Genomic DNA, 27480 nt, shown 5'->3' with positions numbered 1-27480 from the left:
GAGACATCTGCTTATTGCATGGTGTGAACACAACTAGTGTGAGTGTGAGCGGAGGTTTTAACTGAGGGTGTGTGTGTGTGTGTTTGCTCCGTCAGGAACCAGGAGAGACGGTGCTGCACCTCGCCGTCAGGATGGTCGACAGGAACTCGCTCCACATCGTCGACTTCCTGGCTCAGAACAGGTAACTGCTGCACAGCCGTCGCCGCGGTGACGAGACGACCGTCAAATCGGGACGGTTTTATCCGACGTCTACTGGTTCAGTTTGTTTTAAAGGACGACGACGTTTAGCAGTTTAACATTTAGTTCCTCTGTTTGAAGGAGGAAAAATGACACAAGTTGAAATGATTCAATTCATAAATAAATGCAAAATAAATTCATTAGATGTTGATATTCAGACCAACTACCTACAGACGTGGAAATAAGGACATGAATAAAAGCAGAAATATATTAAAAAGGAAAATAAAAAGGTAGAAATTACAATATAATAAAATATCTAATAATACGTATTACATACATTCCACATAAAGTAAAATGAATTTATTTTGCATTTAATTGTGTATTTCTGTATTTATACATTTATTCCTATGTCTTTTTTTGTCCTGAACTGAACACTCTAATGTGACTCCAGTTTAATCTGCGACAAAAAACAAAAACAAGTTAAAAATCTTTCAGTTTGACATGAACTTTGGAAACTAATGATAAACTCAGACGACCGAGGCCTCACACTGAGTCTGGGTAAAGTTTAAGCTGCGTTTAAAAAAAAATCTTTTTAATGCATCTGCGTTACTTAACCTGGACCCGTGTGTGTGTGTGTGTGTGTGTGTGTGTGTTTCAGTGCCAACCTGGACAAGCAGACGACCAAAGGCAGCACTGCTCTTCATTACTGCTGCCTGACCGACAACAGCGAGTGTCTCAAACTGCTGCTCAGAGGAAGAGCTTCAGTGGCCACCAGTAAGAACACACACACACACACACAGGGTGCAATTTGCCGGGGGGGATGGTGGGGATTTCCCCCCCCTCTGTTTTCGATGTCCCCCCCTCTGGTCATTTATTATCATCCCCGGTGGGGATACGTGTTGTCCCCCCCTCTGGTCAGACAGAGCCTACTTTAGATCAAGTCTACATCATTTGAACCGTGAGCCTTCTCATCCCCCTTAAGTAGCGCATAGCGTCTCCCAGACCGTCATCTGTAGCTCAGGCTACTGTAAATTCTCAAAAAAAAAAAAAAAGGCAAGTCTTGAGATGCCGGTTGCACTGGGTCGGGTCTCTCTCCAGGTTTGAGCAAATAAAAGCCGGTCTCAAGCCGGGTCTGTTCTCTATATGCTTAATGTTTGGGTGCAACAAAGTCACTGTTAACAAAATCAGCATCAAATCTGTCCCTTCAAAATAAAGTTTGTGACGTGTTTGTTTGGAGCAGCTGCTGACAGATGCGCAGCGGACAGGGACAGTTTCCTCATCACTAAACCTGGGCCACCATCCGATCCTTCCTCGGGACAAAGTCTCTTGGACATATATTGTATATTCTGTGTTTTTCTTCTCTTTAACCGTCTCATTTCAGTTTTTGTCGGTTGGCAATCATCTGGTGCACCCGCTGTTTCTCTCTCGCGCTCACTCACTCACTCTCGATGCGCATGTAAATGTTATAAAACAAAATAAAAAGGAAAAAAACACAGATGCCCAAATTGAAATGGCCTATAGTGTAGGCTAGTCTATTCAATGACCACAGCTGATCACAGCTTGTCGTGCCACACCTGTCACGTCTCTATGAACACAGCTACAGACTTTCTTTTATTTATTTATTTTTTGCCGCGGTCCGACCGCATCGGGTCCAGGGTCAACACTGGTCGCACACACACACACACACACACATACACACAGAGTCACTGTGTCTGACAACATCCCATAATAACCATGGTCTGAACAGTGACTGCAGCTGTATAGATTACCATTAATCATTTAGCTCTTAGATTATTAGTCATTGTCTCCAGTGGATCAATATTCAGACACTGAGACAGATTCATGTATCCTCATTTATAGCAACATACTAACTGTCCACGATGCTACAACAGGATTTACATGTTAACCTGCTAAATGTTTCCACTCAGTCGTCAACAGATTTTTCTCGTATTGATCTAAGTTTGTATTTCTCAGTTTCTTCACTTTTCTTCGTTTTATGTGTTTTTTTTTTCCTCCACAGTGAACGAAGCCGGTGAGACGCCGCTGGACATCGCCAAACGTCTCCGACACACTCAGTGTGAGGAACTGGTAAGAAGACCGGAGTTACTGACTGTCTGTGGACAGAGGTCAAAGGTCACTGTGACTTCACAAAATATGTGTTTGGACCAAAGTGAAACCAGAGATCGTCCACTATGACAAGATGGGTCACTACAAACTGCACCAATGATATGAAATGGTGCAGCTACACTTCCTGTCTCCTTAAGTGGGCGTGGCCCCCTCATGTTGTGAACGTGTGTGTGGAGTTATAAAACTTGTTGTTAGAGGAAAGTGAGATATTTATATTTTCTTAAGATAATATTAAATCTTTACACAACTAACGGTCAGTTAGTGCGGGTGTTAGCAAACGTTAATTGACGTTACTTCTGAGATCTGTGCCAGATCTGGTAAGAGTATGTTGTTGTTGAGACAGAGAAGTTCATTTTCTCCTGATTTGTCTGAAATTTGCTACTTTCGTGTCAAAATGTTCAGAAGAGAAGTGGCTTGTAAAAAAATGAGTCCAATGTTTACTTCAGTCGCCACACTTACTTTGTGCCGACACCGATTAAGACGAATACATGCAGAAGAAAACCGGTTTCCAATCGCATAATCTGGGTGTTTTTGTCGTATTTGGAGAAGTCCAGTATAGTCGGACTACGGACTAACGCGTTTAGATTCACTTCAGTTGTCCAGTTATAGTCGGATTAAGGCCACAATTGTTTTTTTCAGTGACTATGGAGCGAAAGAATCGACCATAATCTGTGTTCACGTTCAGACTCTGCTGCTGCTGGTCTCCAAAAGGGGGCGGAGTCAAGGAGAAACCCACCTGACATAGAGACAGGAAACTGACACCGTCTTTTGGTGAAACTTTTACAGACGGTTCATTGATGCCTGAAACTAATTCAGTCCAGATGTTGCACTGTGTGTGTGTGTCTGTGTGTGTGTCGTTAAGTATGACGTCATGTTTGTGTGTTTCAGTTGACTCAGGCTCAGACCGGGAAGTTCAACGTCCACGTTCACGTCGAGTACGAGTGGCGCCTCCAGAACGAGGACCTGGACGAGAGCGAGGACGAGATGGAGGACAAGGTCAGCAGCTGTGGACTTAAAACGACACGTACAGATGTTCAGTGTACAGATACAGATGTGTAACCCCGCCCGCCCCTCCCCTCCCCCTCAGTGGTGGACAGTAACGGAGTAAATTTACTTGAGTACTGTACTTAAGTACATATCCAGAGGATTTGTACTTTACTTGAGTATTAGATTTCTTTGGTACTTATTACTCTTACTTGAATACATTTCCAAGACAAATATTTTTACTTTTACTCGAGTTAATTTCTAGGAAGGCTGAAAAGTACTTGTTACTTTCAGGTCTGCTCTTCTAAAATACTACTGGACACAAGCTGTGTTTGTCAAAGAAGGAAACCCTAACCTCTAAAAGCAGCACATCAGTGCAGCTGGTTTCAAAGAGTTAATTCTCAGAAACAAGAGTTAAAAGCTCCTTAAATTCATTTAGAAAAAATTATAGTAATTCATTGATGTGAAAAATAAGAAATTTACTCTTACTCTTACTTTTACTAGTAGTAAGTAAGCGATCCGGTGGTTTTGGCTAACTTCTTGTCAGCCGATGGAGTTAGCAGTCCCCACCCTCGTCCCTACGTCACCACATTCACGCGCATCCCTTGGCTGCACACACAGAGAGGACTGCCCCTTTATGCCGTTCTCTCTCCTCATTGGATAAAGGTTGTAGGATACGATAAATGTTTTCTCCTCGGCTTACAGCAGAGCAGAGTGACTGACAGACCCGTGTTTCAGACCAAACACTCTATATAAGTGATTGCTGTCGGAAGATATAACTATTTAAGACTTATATTAAGACAAACATTTCGCTTACTTCTGCTTTAAAGTAAATTTAAAAGCTTGTACTTTTGGATACTTAAAGGGACAACGAGGAGTTTTGGAAAAGCGAAGCGTTTTCACACTACATTTATGAGCCTCTGCGCGCACCGTACATTTCTTTGACCGGCACAAGACAGACTCATGTTTTCATTCATCAAGAATTAAAGTCAGAGGTTCAAAGAGGTTCACATACCGTCGTAGTTCAGACCATAAACGGCGATTCGGCGGCGTTATTCTCATGACTCGCCACGAAGGAAACGCTGGTCGGCTCGCCCAGCATTTCCGCCACCACTAATAATAACAAAATAACGATAGAGACAGAACGATATATTTATCGAAAATGGGGCCATTAAAGGGACAACGAGGAGTTTCTAATCGGTTATAAAAAAGTCTCACGTTAATGTGGATGAATCTCCGCTACCCACACTTGTTAATGGGCCCATTTTAGATAAATATATTGTTTTGTCTCTATCGTTATTTTGTTATTATTAGTGGTGGCGGAGATGCTGGTCGAGCCGACCAGCGTTTCTTTACTTTCAGTTTCGCAACGAGTCATGAGAATAACGTAGCTGAATGGCCGTTTATGGTCGGAACTACGACGGTATGTGATCGTCTTTGAACCTCTGACTTTAATTATTGATGAATGAAAACATGAGTCTGTCTTGCGCCGGTCAAAAGAATTTCACGGTGCGCGGAGGCTCATAAATGTAGTGTGAAAACGCTTCGCTTTTCCAAAACTCCTCGTTGTCCCTTTAACAAGTGTGGGTAGCGGAGATTCATCCACATTAACGTGAGACTTTTTTATAACCGAATAGAAACTCCTCGTTGTCCCTTTAAGTACCTTTAAAAGCAAGTACTTTTTTACTCTTACCCGAGTTAACATGTCGACTGAGCTACTTTTACTTGTAACGGAGTAGATTTTGACCAGTAGTATTTGTACTCTTACTCAAGTACTGGGGTTGAGTACTCTGTCCATCCTTGCTCCTCCTCCTGCAGCCGATCCCGAACCGCCGTGAGGAGCGTCCGGTGAGCTGCTTCGTCCCGGGCAGCGGCCCCCTGCAGCCCAACCTGGCGGCGCTGGCGCGCGACGCCGCCTCTCTGGTGCGCGACAAGCACCGGCCGCCGGCGCCCAGCACCGTCATCAGCAACGAGACCTACGGCGCCATGCTGGACTTGAACCTGCCGCCGCCGGGGCCCACGCCGCCGCTGCCGCCCCGAGCGCCGCACAGAGGTCAGAGGGAAGGAAGGAAGTGATGTCTTCGTCTTCTTTTTTCTTTCCAACTTTATTTAAAGGGATAGTTCAACATTTTGGCAAATTGGCCCATTGCCATAATCGCTATAGTCATAGCAGTAGGTTCGTTACCTTTAATTGTAGGTGTAAGCTATTTTCAGTACGGCGGAGCGCAGCAGCTGGCTGCTCAGAGCTACGCTATGGAGGCTAACGGAATTTCTTGGTTTCCCTCATTAAACTCATCAAATTCAACATCCCAAAACTCCACAGCGCTTTTGTAGACAAGTTGTGACCTGCACAACCACCACGCTATGAGATAATGACGGAACGATACGAAACGGAGCCGTTTTCGAGGTAAATACAGGGTAAATACGGAGACTGCTTGCTGAAAAACTGTCCCTGAACGCAACGCGCATCAGCGGTTTTGTATGAATTTACCTCGAAAACGGCTCCGTTTCGTATCGTTCCGTCATTATCTCATAGCGTGGTGGTTGTGCAGCTCACAACTTGTCTACAAAAGCGCTGTGGAGTTTTGGGATTTTGTATTTGATGAGTTTAATGAGGGAAACCAAGAAATTCCCTTAGCCTCCATAGCGTAGGTCTGAGCAGCCAGCTGCTGCGCTCCGCCGTACTGAAAATAGCTTACACCTACAATTAAAGGTAACGAACCTACTGCTATGACTATAGCAATTATGGCAATGGGCCAATTTGCCAAAATGTTGAACTATCCCTTTAAAGTTGTAGCAATAACAACATTTCAGTCTTTCCAGCTCACATTCGTTACAACAGTAACAGTACAGTAAAGTCACAATTTTATGACAGTATAACAAAAGTTAAATAAAAGAGAACAAAACAATCAAGTTAACAATAAAGGAAAATAAATTTGGTGACAGACCTCGTATCCCATGAAAATTACAATAATAGTTATTGTGACAGATTATTCGTTAAACATTTCTGAATGTTCATTATTGACATTTCTTACATTTCTTGTTTGTAATTAAATTAAGAGACTTAAAATAATAATCAACTTCAATCAAAAACAACTTAAATGATGGTGAAGAATTCTGAAATTTGCATTTATGGATATGAAACTTCCCCAATAAAATATAAAGGTTTACTATAGTACATAGTTTCTTTTCGACAACATTATCACTTATTTTGATTTCGATGTCATCGTCTTCACACCTGGAATTAAACAAGAAATGACATCATCATCACCACCGAGACGTGTGTTTGTTTTCTCTGCAGGAGCCGGACACGGTAAACCCGTTGCCATGGAAACCGTGGGACGACAGCGCTCGTCCTCCGACCCCCCGAACCCTCAGGCGCCGGAGAGGAACTCCTCCATGTACGGTGAGTGACATCATCACGGTGAGTGACATCATCACTGTGAGTCGTGGCCACAAGGTTGAAACTTACCAGACGAGTGTAAATCTGACCTTCGTCTTCCTCCTCTTCTTCCTCTTCATCCTCTTCCTTCCTTACCTCCTCTCCTCCTCCTCCTCTTCTTCCTCCTTCCTTACCTCTCCTCCTCCTCCTCTTCTTCCTCTTCCTTACCTCCTCTCCTCCTCCTTTTCCTCCTCCTCCTTCCTTACCTCTCCTCCTCCTCCTCTTCTTCCTCTTCCTTATCTCCTCTCCTCCTCCTCCTCTTCTTCCTCTTCATCCTCTTCCTTCCTTACCTCCTCTCCTCCTCTTCCTCCTCTTTCCTCTTCCTCCTCCTCCTTCCTTACCTCCTCTCCTCCTCCTCTTCCTCCTCTTTCCTCTTCATCCTCTTCCTTCCTTACCTCCTCTCCTCCTCCTCTTCCTCCTCTTTCCTCTTCCTCCTCCTCCTTCCTTACCTCCTCTCCTCCTCCTCTTCCTCCTCTTTCCTCTTCCTCCTCCTCCTTCCTTACCTCTCCTCCTCCTCCTCTTCTTCCTCTTCCTTATCTCCTCTCCTCCTCCTCCTCTTCTTCCTCTTCATCCTCTTCCTTCCTTATCTCCTCCTCCTCTTCTTCCTCCTCCTCCTCCTTTTCCTCCTCCCCTTTCTATTCCACCTCCTCCTCTTTCCCCTTCTCTTCTTCCTCCTCCTTCCCCTCTTCCCTTTTTCCTCCTCTCCTCCTCCTCCTCCTTCACTTCCTCTTCTTCCTCCCCCTCCTCCTTCCTTACCACCCCCCCCCCTCTTCTTCCTCCTCCTCCTCTGTTGCTCACCCTGAGGTTTCTCAGATTTTTCCCTGTTAAAGGGTTTTCCATGGAGTTTTTCCTCAGTCGATGTGAGGGTCTAAGGACAGAGGATGTTGTTAATTATGATGTCATGTGAAGCCCTTTGAGACAAACTGTTTGTAAAAATGGGCTATACTAATAAAATTGCCTTGCCTCCTCCCCCTCCTCCTCCTCCTCCTCCTCCTCCCCCAGTCCTCCCAGCAGCTCCTCCTCCTCCAGTCTCCAAGAGGCCCGGTACGATGGACACTAAGACCCTGTCGGCCAAGAACACCCCCCTGCCTCCTCTTCCTCCTGCAGCAGGACCAGGTCACTCCTCCTCCTCCTCTTCCTCCTCCTCTGCCCCCCCTCCTCCCCCCCTCCCCCCAGCTCCCTCCATCCCTCCTCCCCCCCACCACAAGGCTCCAACTCTCCCTCCTCCTGTTCCTGCTCATCAGACCAGCAGACACCAGCCGCCGCCTCCTCCCGGACCCAAGTCTCCAAAATCACCCACCGGGTACGTAGCAAATGGCGCTTTATTTTTTTTAATTTAACCTTTATTTAACCAGGAATAATCCCACTGCGATTCAGAATCTCTTTTGCTAGGGGGTCCTGGCCAAGAAACATCAACAAAACAAACATTAAAACAGCTAAAACAGTAACAGCAAATCACATCATTACAGTATAATCACCAGCTGCGTTCGGTGAGAGAACATGTGCATGCAGCAGTCAAATAGTCCTTGATCCTATAGCTTTAAAATCTTCCATACTTGGGAGATAATCCAATTTAAGATGACTCTGTAATTTATACCAGGACGAGGGTGCGAATGCTCTGAAGGCATTTTCCCCAAAGACAGTCCATGTACGAGGAATAGCATACATTATCAATCTATCGTGCCTGAGACTACAAATAAGGGGGCAAGTCACACAGGATGGCCTTATAAAGAAAACAATACCAGTGTTCCCATCTACGATTGTACAAAGAAGGCCAGCCAACACTCTCATAAAGACTACAGTGATGAGTACGAAAACCTAAATCTGTTACAAATCTTAATGCTGCATGATACACCGAGTCCAGCATTTTCAGAGAGGAGAGATTTGCATGCATGTATAAGATGTCACCATAGTCAAGTATTGATACAAAAGTTGCCTTTTCCACTAGCACGGCGCGGCACGGCCCGCTTTTTTTGCTTTTCCACCAGCCCTAGTACCTGGTACCAGGTCCCATTTTTAGTACCGCCTCCGCCCTGGTTCCAAGCGAGCCGAAGCGATACTATAACGTGACGTCAGCCGACTGCCTTCCACTGATTGGACAGAGCGTCGTCACTGGAAGAGTGCGAGCGCGACGTCCGACATGAGAATCAAACCCGGAAATTTCAAAAACAGAGCGGCAACAGCGCCAGCTGATCTGTACCGAGACTGTTGTTATTCCTTCACCCGAGTTAAAGCAGAAGTAAGCAATCCGGTCGTTTTGGCTAATGCTGCGTTCCAGGCAGGTTTTTGAAACCGTAAATTACAGCTTCAAGTCACAACTTACGACTTTGTAGCGTTTCAGGCAACCCACTCGTGTTTTTCCGACCTGTTTTACCTGTGAAAGTCACTATAACGGCCACTCGTAACTTCCGACCGGTGAACTCGTACCAGATCGAACTGGTACCACTTCACGGTCGGAAAAATACGAGTTTCCTTGAACGCACCATAACAGTCCTCGTCCCTACGTCGCCACATTCACGGCGTCCCTTGGCTGCACACACAGCCCTGCATGCCGTTCTCTGTCCTCATTGGATAAAAACTGTAGGATACGATAAATGTTTTCTCCTCGGCTCAGAGCAGAGCAGAGTGACTGACAGACCCGTGTTTCAGACCAAACACTCTATGTAAGTGATTGCTGTCGGAAGATATAACTATTTAAGACTTATATTAACACAAATATATCACTTACTTCTGCTTTAAATGTTGCTGTGTGTAAAACCACACCGTGGTCCGTTAACGAGGTGCAGACGAGTGAGTTTGGAGCTGACGAGCGGATTGAAAAAAGAGAGACGGACAATGCGGCCCCGCGATCGCCCCCGTGCCGCCCCCGCTCCCGCTGAGGAGGTACTAGAAGAACTCAGCTGTAGTGGAAAAGCACCTTTACCGAGCCGAGCCGTGAACGTGTAGTGGAAAAGCGCAAATAGTGTACTAGTCTGTACTGGACTGTACTGGTCACTGATTTTTTTTTTTTTGACTGATTTCAGATCAGTGAAACGTCCTCCACAGCGACCTCCTCTCAGGACGCCATCTGTGGACAAACGAGGTACACACGCACACACGCACACGCACACACACACACACACACACACAGGTTAGTAACAGGTCACAGGTCATTGTTCATGTTTCTCTCTGCAGGTTCTCAGGCTAAATCTCCTCATAGTCCGGCTCCTCCGACACCTAAACCCAGATCCACCTTCTCTGTAAGTCCTCTCACACACACACACACACACACACACACACACACACACACACACACACACACACACACACACACACACATAGAGCACTAACAGAGGTCAGAGGTCAACACTGAGCTGTGTGTGTGTGTGTGTGTAGAAGCACCGGCCTCAGAGAGTGAAGGCCATCTACAACTGTTCGGCTGATAACCCAGACGAGCTGACGTTCACTGAGGGCGAGGTGATCGTGGTGGACGGGGAGGAAGACCACGAGTGGTTGGTGAGTGAAACAATGAAGGATTTATTCATTTATTGATTGATTGATTTTTTTTATTTTCACACCAAACCCTCTGAGACCCACGGGAGTTTTTATACATACTGTATACTGTATATACAATATTACAGCTTCATACTGCAAAAACTCAAAATCTCTCCAAGAATATTTGTCTTATTTCTTGTCAAAATGTCTAATTTCTAGTCAAAACTAAACTCTTTCCACTTTAAATAAGAATCATCACCTAAAAATGAACTTATTTTAGGTAATTTTCATTTGTTTCAAACAAATTTGTACTTTTTACTTTTTTAAAAATCTGCCAGTGAAAGCAAGTTTTTTGTGCTTGTAATAAGAAAGAAAAACTTGCTCCACTGTCAGATTTTTCTACTTATTTCAAGTAAAAATATGCTTGAAAGAAGTAAAAAGTGTCTAAAAACAAGCTACTGATGAGTCTTATTTTAAGTAGAATGAGATTCGTATTGACTAGAAATAAGATAAATATTCATGGTAAGATTTTGAGTTTTTGCAGTGCATTTCTTCTGTCTGTTTGCGATCGATCGTCATGTGCCGTCTTTGTCAGTCACAGCCAATCAGAGCGTCTGATACTGGAGGCGTGGCCTGTGTTGGCTGCTGTAAACCAACACTATACAGAGGCAGAGATGTTTTAACTGTGACCTTACAGTGATGTGAGAGACAGAGGATCAGATCAGTTACAGGAGAGGAAGCAGAGAGCGAGAAGAGGAAAAACATTGATCCAGAGAACGAACAAAACCCCTCATCAGATAAAGAGAGAAACTTCTAATCAACTTCTAGAACAACACAAACAGATAAATGCAATTTTCTGAAATGAAAAAAAGCTTTTATACTGAAAATACAGAAAAAACAAGGTTATTTTTTTTTGTTTTTTGGGGCATTTATGGAACATAACCCTCTAATATACTGTACAGAAGTCTTCATTGATTAATTTGAGTAGCTCTTAATATATTAGGAAAGACTCTTAAGATATAAAAGACAAATAAGTGTGATTGTGGGTCTGTTTTTTTAACTCGTCCTTCATCTTCTGTCCGGTTTCTCTCTAAATAAAAACTGTTTCCTGTCTCAGATCGGTCACATTGAAGAGGATCCGACCAGACGAGGAGTGTTTCCTATCACCTTCGTTCACTTCATCGCAGAGTGAACTCGGTTTGTGTGAACGGAGAGACGGTTCACGCCTCCTGTCCCTCGACGACTCGGACGACTCAGACTGGGAGGACACAAGCAGGACGAAGACTCAGAGTCATCTTCATCATCATCATCATTATCATCCTCACTGATGATGAGGAAGCTCGAGTCTCGAACAATAAATTGAAACGAGCTAAAACAACAGACTGAAGCTGCTTCTTTTTCTTCTCCTTCTTCCTCAGATTTAAAACACCAGAGCTGAGCTCATGTTGTTTCCAAACTCATCAAACTTTATCGTTAAAATCTTCGTCTTCGTTATTTCAAAGTTTACAAACATCTTAAATCTGTTGTTGGGCTGAACCTTTGTGTTTAATAAGATGCAGCAGAAATAAGAAATAAAAAAATAAAAAGTGAAGAGCTGCAACGACACAACACACGATATAAAACATAGACACTGTATGAGCACACTGCTGCTGGCATCGAACCTGTGACGTCACGGCCCAGAAATCCTCTGATCTGCATTTTCTGTTTGTTTTTCTCTGTGTCTCGATCACAAATGTCGGTTTTTGGCAGGAAAATCATTGATATTATTATTATTTTGTTTGTTTTTTAACTTGTTGGCTGCAGGGAAACTCGCTGTATTATCTGGAGGGTAAAATACAAACGTCCACTTTGATTTTACTGTATTAGCATGTTCTCAAAAGCACTGTGTCATTAAAACCATGAGATTATTCCTTTAAAACATGTATTTGTGTTTTGCTTTTACCATAAAATCTTTATTTTCCATGTCTACTCCACTTCCCGCCACCCTCAGTAATGATTTCACATGTTTTGTTTTTGTTTAATACAAACACAATGACCCTGATATAATGTCTTTATAAAAATTTGGTGTAAGTTTTTTCAGTATATTTGGTGCCACTCCAGTTTTAGATTTTGAGATTTCCCTACTTTTCTCCAATAATACACATCAAAAAAATACATAAATAAATAAATAAACATCATTATAAATCTTGATTTGAATAAACTGTCCTTTACCAAATAAATAAAAGATGCATACAGCTGTACATTTTATCTATTAGTGCTGTGGAAGTTTCCAGCAACACATTTTTTTCATATTAAAATTAACAACAACAACAAAAACAATAGAACCCATAGGCCTATTAAACATATTTTATGATTATGTGGTGGAAAATTGCTATGATTAGTATTTTCCTTGTAATGAGTAGTAACGTAGTCTTTGTAGTAGTAGTAAAACCTTGTTTGTACTCCTGTTAACTCAACTCAAATCATATAAATTAAAATCAATATCATATTTTTTGTTTTGAACTCCATCATAAAATGTACACCCACGTTTCTACAGTTAAAATACGATGATAATCTTTTACATTTCTAAAATTCACTGAGTTTGATCGGTATTTTTCCGGAAATAGGAACCATTGTGTCGGAGATGGGCGGTGCTGTGGGACACACGGACAGATTTACCGCACGGACCGGAAATAGCCAAACTTCTTGGAGAGGCGCGTTGGTTTTGCAGCAGAAACAGTGATGAATTAAATTAAAAACGAGTTAATTTTTTATCATTATTATTGTGAGTGAACGTGTGGAGTTTGTTGGAGTAAAGATGGCGGCCAAACGTAAACCCGACGCAGCGGTTCCCGCGGAGGAAAGCGACCAACTGCTGATCAGACCGCTGTGAGTTACAGAGACAAGGAGGTTTTATCTCCGTTTGTTTCCGCTGCTTCAACAACAAAGTCCCTTATTCAGAGAAAAACAGAGATATGTGAACAAAAACAAAAAGAAAAACAGTGTTTATCTTTATCTTTTAAGACTTTACGTCAGTTAACTTCATTTCGACGTAGACCAAATAGGTCTTCGTGTGTTTGGGACAAAACTAAAGTGTCATTATCAGACATAAACATACGTTTGACGGATCAATCCATTTGAAATCGATAGTTTTATAATAAAAGTTATGGAACAAATGTTTGCTATGTTTTAAAATGTCTGATTTTATTAAAAGAGTTTGGTTTTAAAAGTGAATTTGGGCTTATGGTAGTTAATCCTACGGTGGCCCCGAAGGCTTCTTAAAAACACGCAAAGACATGAACAACAAACGCACTTTAAATTCAGAAAACAGCTCCATCAGTTCGACCCATGCACACGTGCGACAAAAACACACAACACAACACAACACAACAGAAGTGTTTCTGGGGACACAGTAAAGTGACGGACCAGGCTACAGGCTAAGCTAACAGTGTAATTACATTATAATAATAAACCAAATAAAGTCACTTTGTCTTCAAACACCACGAGCAGGAAACTGTTTTCATAACTTATTATTGAACAAAAACACCCCAGTCTGGGTCCGTCACTCTTTTATGTCCCCCAGAAACACTTCCGTTGTGTTATGATGATGTTTAATCACTGCTACTTTAATTATCTCTAAAGACCTAAATATAAAAACTTGATCTTGACGCTGATTGGACACAGAAGTGATGATGTCACTGTTTGTTTGTTTCCAGGGGAGCAGGTCAGGAGGTCGGACGCTCCTGCATCATCCTGGAGTTCAAGGGGCGAAAGATCATGGTAACACTGTCGCTGCTGGTTTAATGTTCCTCTCCACGTCGTCTGTGCACGTTAAAGTCAGTGTGTGTATGTGTGTGTGTGTGTTCAGCTGGACTGTGGGATCCATCCCGGCCTCGAGGGGATGGACGCTCTGCCGTACATCGATCTGATCGACCCGGCCGAGATCGACCTGCTGCTCATCAGCCAGTGAGTTCACGGAAACCATCATCACCATTCATCGCCACGACAACCACACACACACTCACACACACACACTCACACACACCAAAGATCGTTTCCTCCATTTGTACCTCATAGTTTTTTTAGCCTTATTTTTATATTAAAGGGATAGTTCAACATTTTGGCAAATTGGCCCATTGCCATAATCCCTATAGTCATAGCAGTAGGTTCATTACCTTTAATTGTAGGTGTAAGCTATTTTCAGTACGGCGGAGCGCAGCAGCAGGCTGCTCAGAGCTACGCTATGGAGGCTAAGGGAATTTCTTGGTTTCCCTCATTAAACTCATCAAATTCAACATCCCAAAACTCCACAGCGCTTTTGTAGACAAGTTGTGACCTGCACAACCACCACGCTATGAGATAATGACGGAACGATACGAAACGGAGCCGTTTTCGAGGTAAATACAGGGTAAATACGGAGACTGCTTGCTGAAAAACTGTCCCTGAACGCAACGCGCATCAGCGGTTTTGTATGAATTTACCTCGAAAACGGCTCCGTTTCGTATCGTTCCGTCATTATCTCATAGCGTGGTGGTTGTGCAGCTCACAACTTGTCTACAAAAGCGCTGTGGAGTTTTGGGATTTTGTATTTGATGAGTTTAATGAGGGAAACCAAGAAATTCCCTTAGCCTCCATAGCGTAGCTCTGAGCAGCCAGCTGCTGCGCTCCGCTGTACTAAAAATAGCTTACACCTACAATTAAAGGTAACGAACCTACTGCTATGACTATAGCAATTATGGCAAAGGGCCAATTTGCCAAAATGTTGAACTATCCCTTTAATGGAGTCAAAGGAAACTCAGGTGACTTTATTTGTACCCGTAATTCGTTTTGTCCTGCAGAGAGTTCTCATTCACACATAATAGACCAGAAACAATGACAAAATGACAAGAATAAAATCAGTTTAAAACGGGGTACAAAGAGTTTAAAAAGCCAGATGCTTAGCTACAATAAAATAATGAAAATAAATAAATAAGTCCTATGCACATTATGTAGTTACAGCTTGTTCATCTCTATGATGGCAGCAGGAACAAAACTGTTTCTATAAGGAAACTGTAGTAAGACACATGACACATAAAATACAGACAAATGCAATTTATCCAACTAGTGAAATTTGTGACAGTTTGAGAGATACACCTTGACAAAGACACATGGTCGCAGATCTAACAATGGTAAACACATCAGAGAAATTAATTAATTCCTCACCAGCCTTTTTACTTTTACTGTTTATAAATACAGATTTAAACTACCAAAAAAAACCAAAAACAGGTGTAAACAAATGCTAGGTGAAGGTAAAACCTCAGGCGACTCCTTCACTGTCTCACCTGTCCGCTGTGACGTCGTCCGTCCCTCAGCTTCCACCTGGACCACTGCGGCGCTCTGCCCTGGTTCCTGCAGAAAACCAGCTTCAAGGGACGAACCTTCATGACGCACGCCACCAAGGCCATCTACCGCTGGCTGCTGTCGGACTACGTCAAAGTCAGGTAGGAGAGGGGGAAGAGGGGGGAGGGTTCGTAAGTCAGCATCGATGCTGAATTACAGTAAGCAAATTACCCACAGTTCATAGCGTCGTGAAGTCAAATACATAATGATGGAGCAGTGATTTTTGTTTCACAGTCAGTAATTCTCTGTAGAGCTTTCTGCACTTTGCTGCAGCGACTGTGTTACTTTTTGTCTGGACTTGATCTTTCAGTTCTTCATTTTGCTGCAGAATCATTGTCTGCTTCTCATTAGTGAAACACTCATGCGAACGCGCTCATACCTAGACTGGGAAACCCTGAGTTGTCTGTCTTACCGAGTTGATAACCACCGTCGATCGCAATTGTTAGGTTAAAAGGATAGTTCAACATTTTGGCAAATTGGCCCATTGCCATAATCGCTCTAGTCATAGCAGTAGGTTTGTTACCTTTAATTGTCGGTGTAAGCTATTTTTAGAACAGCGGAGCGGAGCGGCAGGCTGCTCGGGGCTATACTATGGAGGCTAAGGGAATTTCTTGGTTTCCCTCATCAAATTAATCAAATATACAACCCAACAACTCAAAAACGCTGTCGTGGACATGGACAAGTTGTGAGCTGCACAACCACCACGCTATGAGATAATAACAGAACGTTACGAGACAGAGTTGTTTTAGAGGGAAATTCATGCAAAACCGCTGATGCGCGTTGCGTTCAGGGACAATTTTTCAGCAAGCAGACTCTGTATTTACCCTGTATTTACCTCAAAAACAGCTCTGTTTCGTAACGTTCCATTATTATCTCATAGCGTGGTGAATGTGCAGGTCACAACTTGTCCACAAAAGCGTTTTGGAGTTTTGGGATTTTGTATTTGATGAGTTTGATGAGGGAAACCAAGAAATTCCTTTAGCCTCCATAGCGTAGCTCTGAGCAGCTCACTGCTCCGCTCCGCCGTTCTAAAAATAGCTTACACCGACAAATAAAGGTAACGAACCTACTGCTATGACTATAGGGATTATGGCAATGGGCCAATTTGCCAAAATGTTGAACTATCCCTTTAAGTGAAGCCGAGTAACTGGAAGATACCCTGGGTCTGTTGAACCAAGGGATGGGTACCTTTGACATTTGGGATTTTGGGACATGTGGGATTTCAGTCGGTACCAAAAAAAGGACAGAATTTCGGTACCCATCCCATAGTCCCCAGGTTTCTTTATTGTTAATGGACGGAGCAAAAAAAAAAAAAAAGAGAGAGTTTACTGTCAGTGTGTGTAGTTTTTTGGTTATTGTTACATGATTTGATCAGATCTGATCCAAGAATATTTGTTGTTGTGAGTCTGTCCCTCACACGCCTTGTGCTTCTGAAAGTAAACTGTAAATTATTAGTCAACATGTTGTTGTCAAGGTAACATGAAAGGGGGTAGGTGCTGTTCCATTCATGTTTATAGTATCTGGACCCTCACAGACTCTCACACTCAGTCACTTTACAGCTGACAAAGAGAGAGGGAGTGATGCTGCCTGTCGCTCAGGTGGAGCTGTGACACAGCAGTGTGTTGATGCTGTGTGTGTGTGTGTGTGTGTGTGTGTGTGTGTGTGTGTGTGTGTGTGTGCGTGTGTGTGTGTGTGTGTGTGTGTGTGTGTGTGTGTGTGTGTGACAGTAACATCTCGGCAGACGACATGCTCTACACGGAGACGGACCTGGAGGACAGCATGGAGAAGATCGAGACCATCAACTTCCACGAGGTGAAGGAAGTGGCCGGCATCAAGTTCTGGTGTTACCACGCCGGACACGTGCTGGGCGCCGCCATGTTCATGATCGAGATCGCCGGCGTCAAGGTAACGGACGCTCACCGCCACTCACATGACTCAGCTGTTCAAAGATGTACAAACCAATAAGGCAAATAGTAAACTTGTAAATATAAATAAATACAAAACATAAGATATAAGAGCATGAAATAAAATAAACAAACATCAAATAAACAAGACAAAGAAAAGAAAGTATGTACAGTAAAGTAAATAATAATAATAAAGAAAAATTAAACATTTCAATCAATAATCGATGTGACCAGATCAATAAACTGAGTCTGACAAACAGGAAATCAGAAGTAAGGCTTCTAAAACATGCAGCATCCCTTCAAAATAAAAGCATGGAAATACAAATCCTTTTAAAAAAAGAAACTGTTTTTAACACCGTGTTGTCCTGCACTTTATCGTCATCATGTCTAAATGGAAGCGCATATTGATAAGTAATTTCATCAACTCACAAAAAATATTTCCCAGAATGCACCTCTTCACCTAAACTTCATTATCACATAATATCACATTATGTAAATTATAAACATATGAATCGCAGTGATTCACTCTCTCTGCTGCGACAAAGAACAGATGTTATTATGATTTATTTATCTTAGTTGGAGCAGAAACAGTGAAGATTAAAACGCAGCTGTGTTTTGATTAAAAAGTGATTGATTGAAAATCCTAATCAATAATCACAGACTTCAGGCTCCAGAGTCAATTTCTCTTCATTTGATGAGCAAAATAAACTGTTTAAAGACGTCGCCTCGGGCTTTAAGTTGAAGGATGGTTTTATAATTTTAACATTTTGTTGAATAATCCAATTAATAATAAACAAATGTATACTTTTAGATCATTTTATTCATTTGTATGTTGTGTTAATCCTATATATGCTGGTGTTGATGTATAATTAATTCAAATATCATGACAAGGAGAGTTTGAAGGTGATCCGTGACTAAATCTGACGTTAATTCCCATCTACTGATTACCTTGTTTTAACCAATCAATGACAGGCCTCCTGAGGTGTGTGTATATTAACCTACACCTGAAATACACAGCATCATAAAATATGTATGCACTTAAACTTTTATATGAAATAACAGGGTATCCACGGGGTCTTAAAAAGTCTAAAATTTGAAAATCTAAATTTTAGGCCTTAAAATGTCTTAAATTTGTTGAATTATTGTGTTCAAGTCTTAAATAATTTTAGACAGGTCTTAAATTTTCTTATGCCCACCATGGACGAGCATTTCACTCGCATTTGCCCCTAAAAAAAAATACATGTGTGAACCAGGAAAATCACAAAAAGAAAGAGCACAACCTGCGATTGGTCAAAAACTACAAATCCCACAATTCTCTGGCCTCAACAATAACAGTAGTTAGTGTAAGTAAGGGAGAGTGGAGCTGTCGGTGAAAAGAGGAAACAACGCCACGTCTGGTCCTGTTCTATGTTGTTCGTTCACACCGTCACCGTTTATTCGTTACGTCCGCGGTGTAAAAGGCCGTAACGCAAAGACGCGATTAGGCGCGAGACGCGATTAGGCGCGAGACGCGGTAGACGCGACTTTTTTTTTTTTGCGACGCAATACACGCGATTCTTTTTGTGCGACGGGACCATCGCGTCTTCGTCTATTTCATCGTGTTTGGTGGGAAGACCCACAAGGGGCTTCCCACCAAACACGAGGAACGCTTTTTTTTCGCTCGAGTTGTGACGCGCGACCAAACGCGAGATACGCGGTTTGACGCTCTTTTTGACTCGTGTCAAAAAAAAATTCACGAGCCCGCCAACAACTTTTTTTTTTTTTCAAAGGAGGTTCAACTGGACTTAGTTATTTGTCTAGGAAGACGTTTCACCTCTCATCCAAGAGGCTTCATCAGTTCATGTAGCATCTGACCAGGCTGGGACTGGTCCAACTAACTGGTCTGGAGACTCAGTATAAGTCCAGTTGCTTTCGATTTAACCTCCTTTGAAATACTATGACCTGGACAAATGAGAATATGCACAGGCCTACAACAACATTTCTGCTCTCATCAACCATGGTTGAGGTCACAACGCTGCTCTGTAGCTGCTCTGGAAGTCCGAGACACTGAGGCCAAACGCCGCCGTCGCTTCTGATCCATGTCGGCGAGTTCCGGGCTGATGAGCTACAGAGACTTTAGAGTCAAAGGAGCAGTGCGTCGCTGTGTCGGACTGTTTGGATTTAATGAAGAAGCTGCACAGAGTCAGGTGAGCAGAAGCTGCCCCCCCCCCCCCCCCTCACCGTGGAGCCGCTGCTGTCTCACAGCCGCCACCGACCCCTAGAATAAAACACCACCGACCCCTAGCGTGACGCACAGTATACTGTTATGAGACACATTATGCATCCCAACTGTCTTTTTTTTTAGAGGATTTTTTTTTTTAACCAAGAATGCGAAAAATCATGATCCAGGGGCCAAAATTCGAAACAAATATATTTTTAATCATAATTCTCATTATTCTCCTGATGTCGGTTTAATGTAAACAGATTGAGCTGATACGCGAGAGTAATGTGACAGCGGGGCAGTGCTGCAGCTGCTGTGCTGTGATGGACCTGATCAGACTGGTGGTGGTCCACAGTGAATCAGTCCCAGATCCTCCACCGTCAGCAGATCCCCCGAAAGCCCCCGCAAATAATACATCGACAAGAAGTTAAGTGGCAAGTTGCACCTTTTCGTCGGCTTATTATTTGCGGATTTTTTTTTTTATAGCCTATATAACGTCACTGCAACATGCGGCTCTCAGTGCTTGTCGGTGTTGTGTCTATAAATTGTGAAATAACTTTTCCTCAATAGAAATATGAGACGTGGTCGATATGTTTCATTCATCCATGTTTTGGCAGACAATACAAATAACCAATGATAATGAGATTTCCACCGCGTCGAACCAATCATGTGGCTGGAATAGAGCCAGTCAACAGTAACATGTGCATTTGTTTGGGTTGCTGCAGATGTGCACATCAGCTGACACCGCCAGAGAGAGACACATAACAGCCGCTTCAAGGAGACTAGCGGACTTTTTTTTTTTTTTAATAGCCTCTTCATTCATCTTGGGCGGGGGGCGGTGCGCCGTCTTATAATGTTACAGAAAACCCTGCATTATGTTTTTTACAACTCGTGTTCCTACACTATAGAGACAACTTGCTGTTGGCTCTATATTTCAAGAAACTTGTTTTCTGTTTAAAAGGCACAATTCACCCATCTTTTAACCGGGTAGTTACGTCTCCAGTCTGTCGAGCGGGCGAGCGCACAGCTGATGTGCTTCCATTCCCACAGACGCACGGATTCAGTGTGGACAGAGAGCGTCAGATGTGACGCGATTGTCGGACGCTCGTTCGCGTCGCATCCAGTTAGGACACGGTGTGAGCAGCCACATCCACTGCGCTCTGGATCAGCTGATCGGTGCTCAGGTGACGTTAGATCTTCACTTTTTTAAACTCATACAAAGTGCAGCCAAACAGCAGGCTGAAGAGAGAGGACCAGCAGCAGCAGCAGCAGCTCTGACAGCTCCTCTGTGGCGCTGCAGACAGGCTGCAGGTGAGCTGGCCTGAGAGCAGAGTGCCGTCTCTTTTTTTTTTTTTTTTTAGCAGCCTTTGTTACAGATAGGCTACATGTCCATGTGCATGTGCATGAGAACTGATTTTGAATCGAAGAGACACCCAAATATTCACATCCTTCAGTCCAGGCTTTTGAAAAGAGAGTAGCCTATAAAATCAGCTTCATGTAGCAGTTAACTTTAAAATGGTTCGAATATATTGCTGCTGAATAAATCTGAAACATGTGATGTGCATTTTTTGGGGGGAAATATGGCTTCTGATATAATAGTCTGTAGACATCATCATCATTCAACGTTTTCACATGGTCTGGTGTTAATAAAGCAAACTAAAAATCGCAAAAAGAAAATCAAGAATCGGTTGAATCGAAAATCGATTTTGAATCGAATCGTGACCCTAAAAGTCGGAATCGAATCGTGAGCCACCCAAAGATTCACATCCCTAGTACAGAGACCTGCCACAGTGTCATGGTGCATTAATATAAACTTCAACCTCAGAGCTGTCAGTCCTCAGACTGTCCTGACTGTCCCTGAACATCACACAGGGATGCAAACAGCGCGCCGAAAAGCGAAACTCGCTTTTTTCATGACCAATTGACCCTTCGCCAACTCCTCCCACAAACGGCTATTGTCCAATCCTACGTTAGCAACCGTAACTATAGGCCTGGCAAGCTTTCCGCAGTGAGTCATTACGTTTGCTTTTGTGGACACATTTTGAGACTAGGACGAAAAACATTTGTTTGTAGAGAAGGATGTTGTTGCTGCTGCTGCTACTACGGCGGCGGCGGCGGCGGCAGAAGCAATATAGAGATGTTCAGATATGAGCGGACTTTTTTTTTCGACTTGAGCAAGTGTAGATATGGGGAAAACCATATGTTCACCTCCGAAATGACAGCTGTACTTTTAGGGCTTTTACCTGGGCTTTTAGGCGAGGGATCCTCCAGGCAGGGACTGCTTTCACTGACTGATACAGCGGTGGGAGAAAACAAAACAGCAGCGAAAACTGTATGTGGTTCACAATCGCCCAAAAACTTAGAGTTTGACAACGTTTCATGACCAGTGAGATGACCTAAGTCTTGGTGGGTTGATAGACGGTAAAATTACCGGTCCTTACTGCTGCTCTGTACATTGTCCAGTCGTGTCGTTGAACAGATGTTTTATCCTCCTGCGCGAGTCACGTCACTGAAAACTATGAATGCTCTTTGTGATTTCTTCTCTCTATTATCTCAGAACAGTTTATCCAGAAATTTGCTGATATTTCCTTTGAAATCGATACCAAATACTGCCAGGAGCATGGCTGGGAGTGAAAGCTTGCCCGGCGTAGCAACAGTAACCAAGGGGGCGGGGCTTACGCGAAGGGTCAATTAGGTGACTTGTGTGAATCGTTCAGATCCGAAGAGTTTTTGTTTTGAGGGGGGGGGGTCTCAGCGTCTCAGCTCGGGTCAGTAAAATGTTTTTCTAACAGGCTGACAGTGACAATCACGTGAGGCGAACTCATTCATGGTCTCTGATTATACTGATAACAGCCGACCTCCAATGTAGACGCGCGACATGCACGCACGTTACCCAAAGCGGTGACGCCGTTTTTTCCCCCCGTGCACGTCCGCGGCGCACAGCTCCACGGACGTGCACGGGTTCCCTACGTTGCTGTGTCAGGCAGGTGTTTCCATGGAGCTCTGCCCCGTTTCAGAGGTGAAGGAAGCCCTGAGTGGAAAGACGTCGCCTCCGCCATGTAGAATGTGTTCAATTAAAGTGAAACTAACACATTATATAGGCCTATATGTCCATTACACACCGAATGAAACATCCCATGTCTTTATTTCTTCAGTTTATTTTAATAGTAATAATTATGACTAACATTCAGTGAAGACCTAAAAATCAGTATCTCCAAAATTGAAATATTGCAATGGTTTTTATTTTTTTAAAGCATTTTTAATATAGAAATGTTGGCCTTCTGAAAACTGTCCATCTATATGCACTCAATACTTGGTTGGGGTTGAACTACTGGAAATGGACTTTTCTGTGATATTGTTAATGGTGAGCCCCCCCCCCCCCCCGCCAGACAATTCCTCTCTTTTTTGGTCCTGACCCGTTTGCATCCCTGTGTGTGTGTGTGTGTGTGTGTGTGTGTGTGTGTGTGTGTGTAGTTGTTGTACACAGGAGACTTCTCCCGTCAGGAGGACAGACACTTGATGGCGGCGGAGATCCCCAGCGTCAAACCAGACATCCTCATCACCGTGAGTGGAAGCATTCAAACCGTTCAAACTTTATTTAAACACAGAGCACAGACACTTAACATTGAACCTGTGTGTGTGTGTGTGTGTGTGTGTGTGTGTCAGGAGTCGACCTACGGGACTCACATCCACGAGAAGCGGGAGGAGCGAGAGGCTCGGTTCTGCAACACGGTCCACGACATCGTCAACAGAGAAGGTCGATGTCTGATCCCCGTGTTCGCTCTGGGCCGAGCGCAGGAGCTGCTGCTCATCCTCGGTGAGACCACGGCAACAACGACGCCATGACGACGCACGGCGACCTAAGAGTGGCGCTTTCCCTTCAGCTGAGGGAAAAATAAATTCAGGCTTCAAGTTTTATTTACAAGATTAAACTAAGGGACGTGTTTCTGTCTATGGATCACACAGAAACATTTTAATTCACCATACACACTCGTTAAAGCCCCAGTGTGTAACTTATTTGGCTTTTTAGTAGCAAAAATCAAATATTGCTTTCATAAATACATATTTCACTGAAGTCGAATCACACCCGCATACAAATGAAAGCTTTCTGGTACCTTAGAATTGAATTGTTACAAGTCGTTACAAATACATGAGTGGGCGACGCACCGAACCGAGGCGGCCATGTTGCATCGTGACCGTAGGTAACCACGGAAACTCAGCGGAGCTGTCGGCTCGGCCTGTTAAAACTGTCACCACTGTGCAGGGCCGTTGCTAGGAATTCTGGGCCCCCTTAAAGAATACTAAAGTGGGCCCCTCCCCCTAACTTTTCCAGTTTTTTTTCTTAGACTACATATGTATTATCATTTTTTATTTAGCCTAGTAGCCTACCTTGTTTTGATGCTAATGCAACATTACACTGTAAAAACCCAAGTATCTTACCAAGAATATTTGTCTTATTTCTAGTCAAAATGTAATTTCTAGTCAAAACAAATATCATTATACTTAAAATAAGACTCATCATATTAAAAGTAGCTTGTTTTTAGACACTTTTTACTTCTTTCAAGCATATTTTCACTTGGAATAAGTAGAAAAAATATGATAGTGGAACAAGTTTTTCTTCCTTATTACAAGCACAAAAAACTTACTTTCACTGGCAGATTTTTCTACTTATTTCAAGTGAAAATTAGTTTGAAACAAGTGAAAATTATCTAAAAACAAGTTAATTTTTAGGTTATGAGTCTTATTTTAAGTGGAAAGAGATTAGCTTTGACTAGAAATGAGACATTTGGACAAGAAATAAGACAAATATTCTTGGAAGGATGTTGAGTTTTTACAGTGTACTATGAGTATTAGTCAGGGTCTTACACAGAATAAATCAGTCATACAAAGATTATTCTACTGGGGTTTTTTATGGGCCCCACTGGGCGCTGGGCCCCTAGAATTATCATCACCTTTCTCCCCTATACAACGGCCCTGCCACTGTGTAGTGTGAGGAAGGACGGAGGCACTGGTGTTGCATTCAGGTGCAGTCAGGCAGACGGCCGTCGGCAAACCAACCGGATGTCATTTTACTCGACGAGAGAAAGCCGGTAAAACGTGGGTCGGGTAAACAATACGACATCACCATGACAACATATTGTCACGGCTGTATTGTTTTGCCTCGTGCTGGCGGACCACTTGTTTACATAGACGCTTGTTTATCCTGTTACATGCAGCGTCTGTTGTCTGTCTGACGTCTGCCCGATTTCACCTGAATGCAACATCAAGAATACGTTCAGATATGCAACCGCACTGCTAGATGGGGGGAATTCCTACATACTATACCTTTAAAGAGGAACTATGCAAGATTTTTACCTTAAAGGGATAGTTCAACATTTTGGCAAATTGGTCCATTGCCATAATCCCTATACTCATAGCAGTAGGTTCGTTAACTTTATTTGTGTGTGTGTGTGTGTGTGTGTGTGTGTGTGTGTGTGTGTGTGTGGACCAGACGAGTACTGGCAGAACCACCCGGAGCTCCACGACATCCCGATCTTCTACGCTTCGTCTCTGGCCAGGAAGTGCATGGCCGTGTACCAGACCTACATCAACGCCATGAACGACAAGATCCGCAAGGCCATCAACATCAACAACCCCTTCGTCTTCAAGCACATCAGCAACCTGAAGGTTTGTTTTGTTTTTGTTTTTGTTTTTACTTTTCTGTCCTGTTTTATTGTGTCGTCAGGTTTGTTCTGTCCTTTGTTTTCTGTTTTGTCTGTTTAGGTCAGTGTATTGTCAGTGTATACATTGTGTATGTTTAGGGTTGCAAAGGGGCGGAAAATTTCCAGTTTTTTATTCCAAATTGGAAAATATCCATGGGAATTATGGGAAATTATGGGAATTTATGGGGATTAACTGGAAATTTGGGGTAATTTAAACAAACTGTATCATATCCAAACATAAATGTAAATATTTTGTTTCGTCATAAGCAGACATCCATGCAAAATAACAATACAATTAAAAAACATGACATTTCCACAGATTTATTTGTGAGTAGAACTTTATCAAGTTTTAATTCTTGTATGAACAATCAGCTATTTTACTGAACAACAAAAACATGAATGTTGAGTAAAATATTACTAATTGCTTATTAAAGGGATAGTTCACCCTAGAATGATATTTCGCTCATTATCTACTCACCCTCATGTTGACTAAGGGCTGGAAGAATTTTCAGAGTCCACCGTCCCTTCTCTGAGTTACAGGGGGTCTCGGCGTAGCAGTGCATTTCAATGCAACGGTTGCAAAGGGACACCAGAGCTCTTCGTAAAAAAACACACACAAAAAAACATCCAAATACCTCCATGATGCTCGTATGTAATGTCCGTCTTGTGCTGAAGCCCCAAATTGCGTAATTGTCCCGAAAAAAATTAAATAAGTCCACATTCCAAGCATGTTTGTAGCATTAGCTCCTAGTGTCTGTTGTCCGGCTCTTCCGCTGCCAGCGCGCATGCGCAAGGTTCGCACTGAGACCGACTCGCTTCCTTGTTTACCCCGGTGAAGGACTAGAAGCAGTCCGTAATAGCCTGCCTTGCACCGGGACAACACTTTTTCGTGCAATTTTGGCCTCTTAAAACATATTTTAGCCATGGCTGAAGATTTTGATGTCGAGGACGAGCTGCATTTCTTTGCTGAGCCGTATTTGTACGAGCCAGAACCTTGCGCATGCGCGCTGGCAGCGGAAGAGCCGGACAACAGACACTCGGAGCTAATGCTACAAACATGCTTGGAATGTGGACTTATTTAATTTTTTTCGGGACAATTATGCAATTTGGGGCTTCAGCACAAGACGGACATTACATACGAGCAGCATGGAGGTATTTGGATGTTTTTTTGTGTGTGTTTTTTTACGAAGAGCTCTGGTGTCCCTTTGCAACCGTTGCATTGAAATGCACTGCTACGCCGAGACCCCCTGTAACTCAGAGAAGGGACGGTGGACTCTGAAAATTCTTCCAGCCCTTAGTCAACATGAGGGTGAGTAGATAATGAGCGAAATATCATTCTAGGGTGAACTATCCCTTTAAGGGCCAACCTTCAATTTTGTAAATTTCGGATTTATTCCCGTTTATTCCCATAGAAAGTTTCCGATATTACCCGATACCCGATATTTTGCAACCCTATGTATGCTATTGCCTGTTTCCATTGTCTTTGTCGTTTGTTTTCTGACGTGTGTGTGTGTGTGTGTGTGTGTGTGTGTGTGTGTGTGTGTGTGTGTGTGTGTGTCAGAGCATGGACCACTTCGACGACATCGGGCCCAGCGTGGTGATGGCGTCGCCCGGCATGATGCAGAGCGGTTTGTCCCGGGAGCTGTTTGAGAGCTGGTGCACGGACAAGAGGAACGGCGTCATCATCGCCGGCTACTGCGTGGAGGGGACGCTCGCCAAGGTGGGAATCGAACCTGCGACACCTCGGGTCCCTTCTGCAGTTTTTTTTTTATTATCACAGGAAGTGAAACGTTTCCTCCACTGGTTTTTAGAAATGTCAGGTCTGTGCTCACTTTTGGAGACAAGTTAAGAACAACAGAGAGTGAGAGAGTGAAATAAAATAAACAATCACAGCAATAAATAAAAATAGACAATAACAGCTGTAAAATTAGTTTGTCTGCCCCAAATGCATCTTTCTTTATTCATAACTTCTCCTTTAATCGGTATCTTATCGTTTGGAGATAATAACTGCGATGGCAAGAAAAGCAACACAAATAACTCTGACTGAGAACCGTGTAATTTCTGAAACAAAATCTTTTACAGTGTGTGTATCTGAATAAAAACCAGAAATAA

The 27480-nt window shown here is 43.1% G+C and overlaps 2 protein-coding genes across 3 annotated transcripts in view; both read left to right on the top strand.

Annotated features, from left to right (window-relative positions):
- The window catches only part of LOC146961261 (arf-GAP with SH3 domain, ANK repeat and PH domain-containing protein 2-like), a 36085-nt gene extending 23963 nt beyond the window's left edge, over positions 1–12122 (top strand). For both annotated transcript variants that reach the window (XM_085770304.1, XM_085770305.1), the window contains 11 exons: positions 96–181; positions 836–951; positions 2198–2265; positions 3193–3300; positions 5107–5341; positions 6590–6694; positions 7733–8033; positions 9754–9812; positions 9905–9969; positions 10106–10225; positions 11322–12122. In XM_085770304.1, coding sequence (XP_085626430.1) covers positions 96–181; positions 836–951; positions 2198–2265; positions 3193–3300; positions 5107–5341; positions 6590–6694; positions 7733–8033; positions 9754–9812; positions 9905–9969; positions 10106–10225; positions 11322–11396 — 1338 coding nt within the window. In that variant the 3' untranslated portion in view covers positions 11397–12122. The remainder of the gene's footprint in view (positions 1–95; positions 182–835; positions 952–2197; positions 2266–3192; positions 3301–5106; positions 5342–6589; positions 6695–7732; positions 8034–9753; positions 9813–9904; positions 9970–10105; positions 10226–11321) is intronic.
- Positions 12123–12882: 760 nt separating this feature from the next.
- The window catches only part of LOC146961260 (cleavage and polyadenylation specificity factor subunit 3-like), a 22348-nt gene continuing 7750 nt past the window's right edge, over positions 12883–27480 (top strand). Inside the window, exons 1-9 of the mRNA XM_085770169.1 lie at positions 12883–13072; positions 13900–13963; positions 14052–14149; positions 15535–15663; positions 17290–17467; positions 23141–23230; positions 23333–23483; positions 25158–25333; positions 26930–27088. Coding sequence (XP_085626295.1) covers positions 13002–13072; positions 13900–13963; positions 14052–14149; positions 15535–15663; positions 17290–17467; positions 23141–23230; positions 23333–23483; positions 25158–25333; positions 26930–27088 — 1116 coding nt within the window. The 5' untranslated portion in view covers positions 12883–13001. The remainder of the gene's footprint in view (positions 13073–13899; positions 13964–14051; positions 14150–15534; positions 15664–17289; positions 17468–23140; positions 23231–23332; positions 23484–25157; positions 25334–26929; positions 27089–27480) is intronic.

Source organism: Trachurus japonicus, chromosome 24, assembly GCF_045865225.1.
Source record: "Trachurus japonicus isolate A0001 chromosome 24, Traja_1.0".
NCBI lineage: Eukaryota > Metazoa > Chordata > Actinopteri > Carangiformes > Carangidae > Trachurus > Trachurus japonicus.
Note: the sequence above shows the minus strand (reverse complement) of the source record. Positions and strands in the feature narration are given on the sequence as shown.